This window comes from Geotrypetes seraphini, chromosome 7 (genome assembly GCF_902459505.1).
Source record: "Geotrypetes seraphini chromosome 7, aGeoSer1.1, whole genome shotgun sequence".
NCBI classification, from domain to species: domain Eukaryota; kingdom Metazoa; phylum Chordata; class Amphibia; order Gymnophiona; family Dermophiidae; genus Geotrypetes; species Geotrypetes seraphini.
Window position 1 is genome coordinate 118,673,992 of NC_047090.1, and position 14,485 is coordinate 118,688,476.

General features: G+C 43.3%; 1 protein-coding gene across 1 annotated transcript in view; it reads right to left on the reverse strand.

The window, feature by feature from the left end:
• The window catches only part of CHP1 (calcineurin like EF-hand protein 1), a 63,479-nt gene that overhangs the window by 15,907 nt on the left and 33,087 nt on the right, over positions 1 to 14,485 (reverse strand). Inside the window, exon 3 of the mRNA XM_033953326.1 lies at positions 722 to 802. Coding sequence (XP_033809217.1) covers positions 722 to 802 — 81 coding nt within the window. The remainder of the gene's footprint in view (positions 1 to 721; positions 803 to 14,485) is intronic.

A 14,485-nucleotide genomic window follows, 5' to 3' on the forward strand; every position in this document is an offset into this window, starting at 1 on the left:
ATTGAATGAGGCTTAATTATAGCTTTTGGTGGAATTCATTGTGTCATGTGTATAAAATGGAAAGAATATTAGCCATTCAGAAAGGGAATTTTAAGAAATTTCAGGAGATTTGGGAGCCATTAGCAAAATACTGTAATATTTAATTAATGTTTTTCCCTATGTCATGCACATCCGGGAGGGGGGAGGATAGGGGGTCTGTTAGATTAATGAATTTAGATATTTTGGGGTTCATAACAGAAATGTTATGTGATTGCATTGTGATGGTTTAGGAAGTAGGGGGGGCACTAATTCTGAAATGGATATAAATGGAATATTAAGTGTATTATTGATGTATAAAATGTGGTATTTATTGTTACACTTAATGTAAGTTTTGAAAATAATAAAGAATTTTGAAAAAAAAAAGAAGAGTTTAAAGTTTGATTAAGAAGAAACTAGTATGTGGTCCAATAACGATGTGGTAGTGAGCCACTGACTGCTAATACTACAGGATTGCCAGAAGTGGCCAATTCTGAAGGGTCTTATACATACTGAGAAACTGTAATTAAGGATATTTTTAAATGCTTTTAGAGTAAAATCTTAAACGGAGGCATTATGTTTGTGGTATTTGGACACTTCACTATCTAAGACATTTGACCTTATAATTAGCTACCTGAAAATGTAACACCTTAAGCCACCAATGTAAAAGCATGAGCTAAACATGTAAAGAAGACAAGAAACTTACCCTTCAGGGAAAAAGGCATTGATAATCCTGTCTCCTAGAGGGTTGATGGCCAGTTCTGGAATACGCTGGAAATCTTCTCGGCTGAAGACAATAGGAAACCGTTATCGTTTATGAAAAATGTTCACAGACTAAACAGTTAGAATAACAAAAAAAAAGTGGGGAGACCCAATAATCCACAGTGAAAACAATCCACCGACGAAAACAAAAACAGTGGATACAAATGTTCTGGAGATAATTTATTAAACACCAATATACAATGATAAAAAAATACAGTGATAAAAATCCAACCGGACCTTACACTTCTTATCTTTCTATCTTTTTATCTCTCTTTTTATCATTATTCATCATTATCTCTTCCTTTTAGGACCCCTGAGGTAGGCGTGTTCGCCGAAACACGGACTGTGTAGGGTCCAGTTGGATTTTTATCACTGTATTTTTTATCATTGTACTTTTTAAATTGAATTTTCATGTTTTTATATGTCGATGTTTAATAAATTATCTCCAGAACATCTGTATCCACTGTTTTTGTTTACACAATTAGAACATACATCTAAAAATAAAACATTAGAAATAAAATAAAATAAAAAGAACTCCATTGAAGTTAAGAACGGACCTAGATCTCAAACTCAGCCCAACCACACTAACAAAACAAAACTAACTAAACAAAACTAAACACCCCTTAGGCGCCAGTACGATACAAAAGCAAGAGGCCCAATTCTATAAACAGTGCCTTGCAGTACCTAACTCCTAGGCAAAGTTTGGTGCAATTGATAATCAAGTACTAGGCATCATTTATAGGATCGCGTCTAGCGGCACCTTATTCAACTTAGGCGTCTTTAGGTGCCTTGTTATATGCCAGCATATTAGCGATGCCTAAATCATACCACACCTACTTTGTGGGTAGGCATGGATATTCACTGCTAAGCTCCTTGACTTAAGCGTCACTAGGTGCTGCTCCAAGTTCTGCACAGAACTCTTAATTGGTTTTTAATGGTGTGGCCAATTTTGAGTTCCATGCAGAACTAGTCTGGGTGTTCCCAATCTATTTATTTAAAACATTTCTTACCCGCTTAAGCCTAAGCGGCTTACAAAATACAGTCATAAACATCAAATAACAAACATACAAGCAAAACATAGTAGTTCCAATGTTCTCATAAAATGTTATTATTTTTTCAGTGAAAAGATTCCATAAATAATGTTTTAAGTATCTTCTTAAATTTCTGCTTGCCCGAAGGTAATCTCAATGGTCCCTTCAAATTGTTCCATAGGACTACCCCTGCTATCGAAATTAGTTGTTCTCATATTTTCATAATGTACGTGCATGTACTCATTTGTAGGTAATCGCATCGTTCCCTCTGACCTTAAAGATCTAGGCGACCGGTAGGGTTTTATCACCTGCAACAAATACCAGGGAATTTTATAATGAATTACTTTAAACAGTAACATTAAGGAGTTTGAAAACAATGCGAAAATTTACAGGCAACCAGTGAAGTATTTCTAGACACCTAGCAGCGCCTAACCTGGCGTCATTTACAGAATCAGGTCCAAGATGTTTAGAAGCACAAATAGCTTTCTTTTAATTGCAGAACATGAAGTGTAATTTGGCGTCCCATGTTCAATTGATGGTAAAGCAGCAAATGGTAAAATGAGATAGGTACATGAGTTATGGCCTCACAGGTATTTAAGACAACTATTATTTCTCTGGTTCTATCCATAATACAGAAGGACAATGGGAAAGTAATGAAAGGGCTTCTCTTTTGTTGCAGGAATTGAACAAGCTGCCAGTATTGGCAATGATTAATGGAAGATTAGGTTCTTACCTCAGTAATCTTCTTTCTGTTATAGGACATAGGATTCTGTACTGAAGCTGTTGTCATTTAGTCTCAAAACTTTGCAGAAGGATGTCACTCATATATTTCAACTCCTCCCCTTCACCAGTGGAGAATAACTCTCTCTTCAGTTAGTAACAAAGCAATCGAACTTCACTGAAATAGAAGAAAAGGAGGAGCACGGTGAACTTCCCTGGAGTCAAATTACATTTCTGTTCTGCTCTGTAACTCATGACAAAAGAATAATTAACATGAACTCATAACTCAGGAGTATCCAGGAACCAACCTGCTATGTGCAACTAGCATTATCACATAAAAAAACTCCAAGGTTCAAGAAAAAGTGTTATTCATACTCCTATTTTGTTTTCATTTTTTTTTCATACTCATCCAAATGACAGCAGCAGTCGTCCCATGACAGATCCCAGCAATGTCCCGAGGCAATAAACAGGTGAATCGTAAGTCTGCACAGGGCAGATTGTACAGAATCCTACAATAGAAAGAAGATTACTGAGGTAAGAACCTAATATTCCGTTGCAAAGACATAGGATTCTGTATTGAAGCTCATGTACCAAAGCAATGCCAGATGTCCAGATGAGCCTGCCCGTAGCACCGAAGACCCAAATGCAGCATCCTCTCAGGCCGCCACATCCACTCTGTAGAACCCTGTAAAGGTATGGAGAGTAGACCAAGTAGCTACTCTACAGATTTCATCAGGTGGGACAACCCAGGACTCCACCCAGGAATCAGCAACACTTCTAGTCAAATGTGCAGTGATAGATATAGATGGCTGTTTTCTGCCATGCAAATCCAACTGGCAATTGAAGCCTTGGAGGCTTGGTCTGCATTGTCTTGACTGGCTGGTCAGCACAAAAAGATGGTCAGAGAGATACAACTCATTGGTTCTTTCTAGGTAGTGAAGTAGAATTCTTTTGCACATCCAGGCTCTGTAAAATCCTGTCCTGGTTAGCTGAAGTCATTTGGTAAAAAAATGAGCATACGAATATCTTGATGGATGTAAAAAGCTGAGACCACCTTTGGTAGAAAGGAAGGTACCATTTGCAGGAGAGAGACTGTAATTCCGAGATTTTCCTCACCGAGACTGTGGCCACCAGAAATACCATTTTGACTGTAAGGTCCAAAAGGGATGCGTCCTGCAGAGGATCATATGGGGATTAAGAGAGGCTCTTCAGAACGATATTTAAGTCCCACAACAGGAAAGGAGGATGCAATGGAGGATGCAATCTGAATGCCAGTGACCGTTTACCTCCCCAAGCCCGAAAGCACGAGAAGCCTGCCACCTGTACTTTGAGAGATGCAACCTTTAAGCTTTTTTTTCCTAGGCCAGCTTGCAAAAATGCCAGGATCACTGGAATTGGTGCCTGACCAGGCCCTACCTGATTCTTGGCACACAATTGCTGGAAAGTCTTCCAAGTCTTAGCATTAATCTACAAATGTTGAAGGCTTCTTTGCTTTAAGGAGAGTCGCAATGACTATCTCAGAGTAACCTTTAAGAGATAGGGCCATGCACTCAAGAGCCATATTGTAAAACCAAAGTGCTCTGAATTCTCCATGAGAACTGGGCCCTGACTGAGGAGCCCTGGATGAACCTGCAGCATGAGATACGTGCCTCTTTGCAGTCACATCAGATCCTCATACCAAGGCCGACGAGGCCAGTCCAGAGCTATCAATATTACTAGACACTGCGGATGATCCAGCCCATCATGGACCATGGTGGGAACACAGAATAGACTTTCTGTGGGCCACGGGTGAACTAGGGTGTCCAGCCCTACACTTCCCGTTCTTAGCTGAGGCCATGAGATCCATTTCTAGTCTTCTCCAGCACTGCACTATGAAGCTGAATGCTCTCTGGGACAGGGACCATTCCCCTGGGATCCAGAGTCTGTATGCTTAAAAAGTCAGCCTGGACATTATCTACTCTTGCCATATGGGCAGCTGAAAGCGTCTGTGAGATTCTGCTCACTTAAACAACATCTGTGCTTTCAGGCGCAATGGGTTACTTCTGGTGCCTCCATGTCTGTTCACATAAGCTACCTCGGTAGCATTATCACAGAATACTCCGATTGCCTTTCCTGTCAGGAAAGTCTCCAAATGCCAAACAAATGGCTCTCAGTTCCAGATGATTTATGGACCACTTGTTTTCTGATGGTATCCACTTGCCCTGAAGGAGGCAACCACATCAGTGGGCCCCCCAGCCGCTCAGGCATCGGTCATGAGTGTCACCCATGAAGTGATTCTGAGGGGCATACCTTTTGACAAGGCATCCCCCTGGAGCCACCAACTTAAGTTGTTCTTTACCTCCCATTACCAGGGGAGCTGTATCTATAGAGAATGCCATTGTGGGGAAAATCTGGAAAGGAGAGAATCTTGGAGTGCACTCTCACCCAGGGAACGACTTCTAGGGTGGCTGCCATCAAACCCAGTACCTGTAGGTAATGCCATGCTGTGAGCATCGGTAATGCTAAGGTCTCTGAGATCTGCTTCCTGAGCTTCTGTTTGTGTGGCTCAGGAAAGAAGACACAGCCTCTCGCTGTGTCAAGCAGACTTTCAGATATTCCAAGCAGTAAGTCAACTGTAGTTGACTTTTCCTGAAGTTGACGATCCAATAGAGTTCCTGGAGGAGATCCACCACTTGCTGCATGTGTGATTGCCTTCTTGTCTTGAGAGGGCTCTGATTAGCCAATCATCCAGATATGGGTGAATCTGTATGCCCATCCTGTGAAGATGAGCTGCCACACCACCATCACCTTGGTAAAGGTGCGCAGGGTTGTGGCCAATCCGAAAAGCAGCGCAACAAACTGGAAGTGTCTCTAGAGAACATGCAATCTGAGATATTTCCTGGATCCAGAAAAAATGGGAATGTGAGATATGCCTCCGTTAAATCCAGTGAGGCTAGGAATTCTCCTGGAGCCATCGCCGCAATAACTGACCGGACCGTCTCCGTGCGGAATCGTGGAACTCTCATTGTCATGTTTACAGACTTCAGATCCAGGATAAGCCTCCAGTCTTCTGTGCTTTTCTTGGGTATTATGAAGTATATGAAGTATCTGCCAGAGCCTAATGCTTCTTCAGAAACTGGTTCTATGGCCTGAATGTCCAAGAGTCGTTGTACCATCACTTGGACCTTGGTCTCTTTTTCTGGCCATCCAGGGGGGAGTTGTGGAACAGATCTGGACGAGGGTGAGAAAACTCCCATCTTGTGACCCTCTCGAATAATGTCCAACACCTAGCGGTCTGATGAGATCTGTTCCCATTCCCTCCAGAAAGTCTACAGTCTCCTGCCAACGTGAGGAGGTGTGGCAGTCGACCTGGTGTCATTGTGGCTTTTTGGTTGCTGGTGCCTGTAGTTGCCATATCTGTCTGGACCCTTGGGAGTGTCTCTGGGAAGGGGCACCACAGAAGAATTGGTGGGACCTCAGAGAGGAACGAAAAAAGCTTCTGCCACCCCCGAAAGAACATCAAATTCTGCTATCTGGAAGAGATTTGGGATGGCGCACAGTGGAGTTGTCACCCTGATCAATAGCAGCCACAGCCTCCTGACCTCAGGCCCCGGATAGGGACCCTACATCATCCAAGGTACAGCTGATCCTTGAGATAATAAAGGCATGGAAAGGGACTTCCAGTCCTGCTCCAATTGGTCACTGACATTTTAAGCCGGCTTGTGCTGAGGTGGGGGAAGCCTGCTTGGGATGGAACGCTTCCTGTTCTGATGTTGGCAAGCTCACAGGCAGTGCAGCAATCCCTGGGCCCATCAAATAGGCTTTCCACAAGAGACTTTAAGGAAAAGCTCCTTACAAGAAAGAGTCTGGAGCTCCAAAACCCATCTCACAGAGGTCACAGCCACCAGAAAAACTGTTGAGCATGAAATCTATCATCGATGCTTCCTTCAACAGCTTGAACAGAGCTTGGTTGAGGCCCTGCAGAACCATGTTAAGATCCCTTGAAGGGAATGGAGGCTTCACTGGAGGTCTGATGCTTAGTGCACCCTACAGATATCTGGCTATGAGACACCCACATAGCCCTGAAACAAGAGAGCCCTGCAACTTGGAGCCACTGTAAGCCCCTTGTCAAGGCTGGCTTGGAGGAAAGCCAACACCACAGAAACTGGAGCAGAAAAAGGCTCAATTTCCTTGGCGCAACAATGCTACCATGTTTTAGCATAGGCCTGGCATAGACTGTTGTTGGCTTCTTAGACTTGAGGAGAGTGGTAATGACCACTTCCGAGTACCCTTTACAAGCTAATGCCATGCCTTAAGAGCAAAACAATCCAGATCTTCTATGAACACCAGACCCTGGGAAAGAAGGTCCAGTTGCACCTGTAACCTGAGACCGGGACCCATCCTCAGACACATCAGATCTGTGTACCACGGTCTGTGTGGCCAGTCTAGAGTTACCAGAATGACCTTTCCCTGATGACTCACAATCCTTTGAAGGATTTGGCCTATCATGGGCCAAAGAGTAAAGACGTATAATAGTACGCTCTGCGGCCAAGGCTGGATCAGACCCATGCTTGCAGGCTTGAATCTTTGACTGAAGAACTTGTCTATCTTTTTGTTCTTTGCCTTAGCCATGAGGTCGAATTGTGGCCAACCCCTGCGGCAAACAATGGCTTGGAATGCTGTTACTGCTCTCCCAGATTACTTGGAATGCTACTCTCCCAGATCCAAGGTCTGTCTGCTGAGGAAGTCAGCTTGGAAATTGTCCATTTCTGCTATGTGTGCCACCAAGAGCACCTAAAGATGACATTCTACCCAGTTGAAGAGCAAGCAGGCTTCCACTTTTGGTGGGCACTTTTGGTGCACCCCTGGCAATTGACATAGGCAACTGCTGTAGCATTGTCCAAGAAGACCCGGACAGCCTGGCCTTCCAGAGTCTTTTGCAGTTTCAATAGAGCCAGTCAAATGGCTCAAAGTTCCAGTTAGTTGATAGATCATTTCCTCTGGGTAGGCGACCAACATCCTTGAATCAGTCAATGATTGCAATGAGCTCCCCAGCCAGGGACACTGGCATCTATCATTGTGACCACCCAGGAATGCCCTTGGTGAGGGACTGAGAGCGGAGCCACCAATCCATGCTGGCTTGGGCCTCCAGGATCCAAGGTAGAGGCTTCTGTAAAGAGTCTATCTGGCAGAAACCAACACGTGAGTAATGCATGCTGGAGAAGACGCACGAGAGCCCTCACCCAAGGAACCACATCTATCGTGGCTGCCATAGAACCTAGGACTTGAAGATAGTTCCACACTGACGGAGCTGGCTTGGACAGGAGGCATGTTATCTGAGTACAAACCTTCTGTCCGAATGCCTCTGGAAGATAGACATGGCCAGCAGCCATGTCAAACAAGACACCCAGGTACTCCAGGGATTGTGTTGGTGACAAATGGCTCTTTCGGTAATTCACAATCCAACCCAGACCCTCTGGGACTCTGATCATCTGATCCACCATATGCCGACCCTCAGAAAACAAAGGGGCCCAGATCAGCCAGGTGGGTGGCCACTGCCATCATCACGTTGGTGAATGTGCGGGGAGCCGTCGCCAGGCCAAAGGGCAAGGCCAGGAACTGGAATTGCTGTTCCAGGACATGAAGCCTTAGGAACTTTCTGTGGTCTTGGAAAATGGGTATATGCAAGTAGGCCTCTCAAAGTCACTGCTGCTATGACAGATCGAACCGTCTCCATGTGAAAATGCGGGACCCTGAGCACTGGATTCACATAAGGTCCAGAATGGTTCTACAATCATTGGAGCCTCTCTTTGGCATGATGAAGTATATGGAGTATCTGCCTGAGCTTGAGTCTTCGGGTGGTACAGGCTCTATGGCCTGAATATCTAGCTTGGATTTTGACTGCCTGTTCTGGTGCTCCTCTTGTGCACAATTTGTGCAGTCCTGGTATGAATTAGGAGTAAAAGAACCAAAGGACTATATCACCACTAGTTTTGAGGCAAAATGATGAGTTTTGAAGCTGCAGGAGACTTTTTTTAAAAAAAAAGATAGCTAAAATCCAAGATGGCAATGGACAGGATTTTTAGCACCAAATAACCACTTAAAAAAACAGCAAAATAAACCCAAAAACCAGTGAATTTAGGATTTTAGGGGTGGGGGAACATGGTGGTTTCTGATTGTTTTCCTAAGTTTCAGATTTTCAGAACCCCTCCCCCCCCCAAAAAAAAAAAAATTACTTCATAGGCTGTAACAACCTTACTCACTGTGACCTGTGCTGGTTATATACTGTAGCCTGCCTCAGCCCTCAATAGTAGCTGGAAAGGGAGAAGAAATCACTGCCTCATGAAGTACGTCCTTCCAAAGCTGGATCTTCGGGCTGCTTGTCGAACACAGTATCTGATTGAGTCCCCACTCCTGCAGACCGACAGATGCGCAAAAACAGAAGAGGCAAAAACGAAGCCGGCACCCTGTGAGATACCACCGAGTCTCCTACGGATGCTTAACAGCCTGCATTCAAACCAATGCCATGCAGTAGGTGAGCAAAACCAGGGACAGCTCCAAAAACACTTCTGCAGGCTAGCTAACAGGTACCACACCGAATTGGCCTCTCAGCTGCAGACTGCAGTTTGCTTTTTCTCCACATAGGCAGAGCTGAGCCCTGGAATTGGGAAGCTTTGAGCAATGAAAACTGAAGAAAATAGCTGAAAAACTGACTAAAATAAAGAAAAAGACAGAGCAGAACAGAAACACTCCTTCATAGAAACATAATGGCAGATAAAGGCCAAATGGCCCATCTAGTCTGCCCATCCACAGTAACCTTTACCTTTTTCTCTCTCCAAGAGATACCACGTGCCTATCCCAGGCCCTTTTGAATTCAAACACAGTCTCTGTCTCCACCACTTCTTCAGGTTCACGTGCACAAAGAAAAAAACTATAGGTGGCAGTAGAGCTCTCTGTGAAGTAGGAGGATACAGAAAAAATCCAGAGTTGATTCCTTCTGCAAGGCTATCAGCCATGGGGAAATTATCTCCTTGTCCAAAATGATACACCTATTGCACTAGAAATCTTTTTGAGATTAGATGACCAGAATTGTGCACAGTACTCAAGGTGCAGTCACAATATGAAGCGATACAAAGGTATTTTAATATTCTGTTGCATTTTCCATTCCTCTCCTAATAATTCCTAATATTTTATTTGCTTTCTTAGCTGTCGCTGCACATTGTACACTGTGGTTTTTACAGAACTCTGACCTTTGACAATAGTAGTACAAAAGAACTGTTGAAATATTCAGGTTAGTGCTACAAAAAGGAATATATGTGCAATGCAAGCCTTCAGATTTAAGCTTCACATTAGCCTGTGTTCTATTACTATGTACTCCAGGTCTCTTAAATGAAGCATTTGTAATGAGACAATAAAAAAGGTAAAGGCAATGAAGCAAATCTCTAGCACCCAGAGGCCTGCTTTCCTGGAACAGCTGATGGAGACTTGAGCCTGCTGGCCCAAGCTGGTGTATGCAGATAGCAGCAGCTGAGAAGGGACCAGTTTTATTAATGCATGGCGCTTTTTTTTTTTTTTAAATTAATTTCTTCTCTTTAGAAACAATTAGCTTTCTCAATCCTATTTCCCCTATCAGAAGAGTTAAGGGGAGGGAGGGGAGAGAAGCAGTATGTGGGAATTGATGTTTATTGGGCATGGCAAACATAATACACACACACATACATATATACACATATACATACATACAGATTATTGGGTTCAGAGGCGGGAAAGGGCTGCAGGAGCGGTGGCTGCTGCGAGTTCCGATGTGGGCAATGATGCTTGCGGCTCTGACCCAGACTGGGATCGCAAGTTGGGCAGAGCAGCAGGATTGATGTGGGCACCACTGATATGCCCCAGGGACTGTACCAGGGTGCCAATTACAAGGCCAAAGGCCAGCAAGATCTGCAAAATGGTGGGCAAAGCAGATGGTCATTTGAAAGCAGAGCAGAGTCCAATGCAGTCAAATATCATGGTGGCAAGAAATTTAGCGAAAACAGCACAGACGAAGGCCACAGAGCATATTTCCTTCTTCATTGTGCAGGTGGAAAACAAAATTTGACAGACGTATCTTGTGGAGGGAAAACTGGGGCCACAAACTCTGAACTGCAACTTTGCGGGGGAGGGGTGGGTCTGTGTATTTATATATATTTAAACCAATAGATAGATAAATAGAGATATATTAAACCAAAGCATGGCAAACATTTTGGAGATATTTCTGCATTTGGAGCTATGTAACATTTAAAAGTTCATATAACACTATGATTCTTCTCAAAATTTATTTTGCATGATCTTCAGAAGTGCTTAACTATGGGCTCAGTGTCTTTAGTCCCATTGAGACACAAGCATAAATATCGTCATCAGATCTGCCAGTGTTACTTAAATAGTGCTCTATGTTTGTGAACTAATTTAAAGTGCTTAACTTATATATATTTCATTTTTTGACAAAGAAATATTTTGGTCGGGATGGTGCGGTGTAAAACTGAAGGGGTAATGTGCTATGTATTGCATATACCAGAGAGTGATTTAAGACAGAAATATATGGTTTTATGTAATATTAATGACGATCAGCCTTATGTATAAGGGACTTCCCTTCCTTGAAGAAGCTATAAGGCGAAACATGTTGGAATGGCTGGTCCCCTCCCGATATTGATGGAATGATAGCACAACTTACAGCTAATTTTTTTGTAAAAACTATTTTTTAGAAGTCTAATGAAAATGAAATATATATACCATATTTTTCGCTCTATAAGATGCACCTAACCATAAGACGCACCTATAGAGGAGGAAAAACCAAGAAAAAAAATTTCTAAACCAAATGGTGTACCCTGCCCCACTGCCCTGCCCTGTACCTCCTCTAGTGTTCTACTGGTAGGTCGGGACAGGGCAGACAAGTCTAGTCTAGTAGCAGGCAGGCAGGGCCCCCCTCCGTACCTTTTTTAAATTCCGGCGGTCCAGTGTTCTATCGACAGGAGCTTTTGATTCTCCTGCCTTTCCCTCACTAGATGGCTGCCTCCTGATCTCTTGCAGCAGCGCAGAGCACAAGGCAGGTGCGAGCTTTTCGCAAACCTGCCTGGTCCCATGCCGCTCCCTGAATGGCTGCCATCAGTTCTCGCAAGTCCCACAAGAACTGACGGCAGCCATTCAGGGAGTGGTGCAGGACCATGCAGGTGCGCTGCGCTGCCACAAGAGATCAGGAGGCAGCCGTCCAGTGAGGGAAGGGCAGGAGCATGGAAAGCTCCTGGTGATACAGCACTGGACCGCCGGAATGTTTTTGTTACATTTGCTCCATAAGACGCACCCTTATTACACCCACTTTGGGGGGGGGGGTGGAAGTGTGTCTTAAGGAACAAAAAATAAGGCAAGTCAAGCACTTTAAATTAGTTCACAAACATGGAGCACTATTTAAACAACACACTGGCAGATCTGATGACGATGTATGTACTTGTTTCTCTATGGGACTAAAGATATTGAGCCCATAGTTAAGCACTTCTAAAGATCCTGCAAAATAAATTTTGAGAATTTGATACGTATTACTTGTTCTATTGGGAGATATAGTTGAATTGACAGTATATACATCTTTTAAAATTGACTATATAATTGACAGCTTTATGATTCTTCTGGCATTGGGTATTGAGGAGTATGTTCTTTCTCTGTAAAGTGAGAATCTAATGAAGTAGTACACTAGTGTTGTTCTATTAAGAGAACATTTGTTATTCTGTGGTTTTTGTTTGCCCATATTCTAATCACAGGTAGCTTCAGGATTTATAAGTTAGGAACTAATTTACTGCTCAAGGTGGACCCTCTTTCATAAAGCCACAGCAACGAATCCCCACAGGAACTGAATGAAGAACATAAGAATAGCCTTACTGGGTCAGACCAATGGTCCATCAAGCCCAGTAGTCCGTTCTCATACTGGCCAATCCAGGTCACCAGTACCTGGCCAAAACCCAAAGAGTAGCAACATTCCATGCTACCGACCAGAGCAATGCCCCAGTCCAGTGGCTTGCCCCATGTCTTTCTAAATAACAGATTATGGACTTTTCCTCCAGGAAATTGTTCAAACCCTTCTTAAAACCAGCTACACTATCCATTCTTACCACAACCTCTGGCAATGCGTTCCAACTATTCTCCGAGTGAAAAAATATTTTCTCCTATTGGTTTTAAAAGTATTTCCCTGTAACTTCATTGAGTGTCCCCTAGTCTGTAATTTTTTGATGGAGTGAAAAATCGATCCACTTGTACCCATTCTACTCCACTCAGGATTTCGTAGACTTAAATCATATCTCCCCTCAGTAGGCAATCACCCGGATTTTGTGGGTTTGAGCCCAGCACTGCTCTTTGTGACCCTGGGCAAGTCACTTAGTCCTCCCTTGTCCCAGTTATTGAGTACCTGAAATGTAATAACCGCTCAGACATCCTCCATTGATAAGATGATAAAAAAATACAATAGACCCTTTGTTAACCGTCACCCATGGAGATTGGTAGATGACAGATAAATGTAGACTCTGGTTGCTTTGAGAGTTGTATAACAAATAGGCTTAACTACTGTAAAACTATGCCCCATATCATAAACTTTGTATTGACTTGATGTTAATATATTTTGTCTCCCTTCCCATCTCCCCTTTCTAGTCTTGAGTCACTCTCTTCCTCTATCTATCATGCCCCCACTTGTAGGTCCAGCATCTCTTCCTCCATTCCCATCCTCCTTTTTGGTCTGGGTCACTTTCTCTCACCCCCCCATTTATGGATCCATCATCCATCTATATCACCTCCCCTGCCCTTCACCCTGCAGATCCAACATCCACGTGTCTCTCCTAAAGCAGCAGTAACGGCAGCTGATCAGCAGAGGCAGTGCTGTAAACAGGCTGTTTGCGGCCAGAGGCAGCAGGGTATTTCATCTGTCATACTGAAAGTGACACGGCAGAGGAAAAGGCCCTGCCGGGGCTGGAGGTAAGAAGGCGAGGTAAATGCTCCGATACTCATAGAATTCCAATGAGAAGAGCATTTAACCTCACTGTCCCGTAGTAGAAACCTCTACCACAGCTTTGCATTAGGAGCCCTATATGTTGGTGGATGTTTATCTCTTTATTGTTATTTTTATATGATTAATATATTTTAGTAAAATGATTTGAATCTAAAAAGGTAAAGACTTTGGCAGTCTGGGAAGTGGCATGTTACTAGACCACCAAGACATTTAAAAGCAAGACTGGGGTGGGCCTTCATGTAATAGGACGGTGGAGGGGCTATAGTAGCTGGCCCAGGAGGACCCACTCTTTGCAGGGGAGGCTAAAACTGGAATGGCAAAATCTGGCTGCTAATTCAGTTTTGGCCAGAACTAAGAATGCCTTTTTTGGTCAGACCAATCTAACCAATTCTCCTTGTTACACCAATGTATGATTTTACCGCATTGTGTTCTACATCTTTTTCCCTGATGTATACGGTTAGGTAGTCAATCTCAAATCCTAAATAAAGACATTTTTCATGTAGTTATTCTCTTTGTAAAATAAGATCGATCAGGCCTTATATTGATAAATCTTGTTATGAATTTCTTATTTATGCGTTGGTTAAACACATGTGGATTGTGAAAAATTGCAGGCGGACCTTAGGAAATTGGAAGACTGGGCATCCAAATGGCAGATGGAATTTAATGTGGGCAAATGCAAAGTGTTGCACTTTGGGAAGAATAACCTGAATCACAGTTAGCAGGTGCTAGGGTCCACCTTGGGGATTAGCGCCCAAGAAAATGATCCGAGTGTCATCATAGATAATATGATGAAACCTTCCACCCAATGTGCGGCGGCAGCCAAAAAAGCAAACAGGATTCTAGGAATTATTAAAAAAGGGATGGTTAACAAGACTAAGAATGTTATAATCGCTGTATGGTGTGATCTCATCTGGAGTACTGCGTTCAATTCTGGTCTCCTTATCTCAAGAAAGAT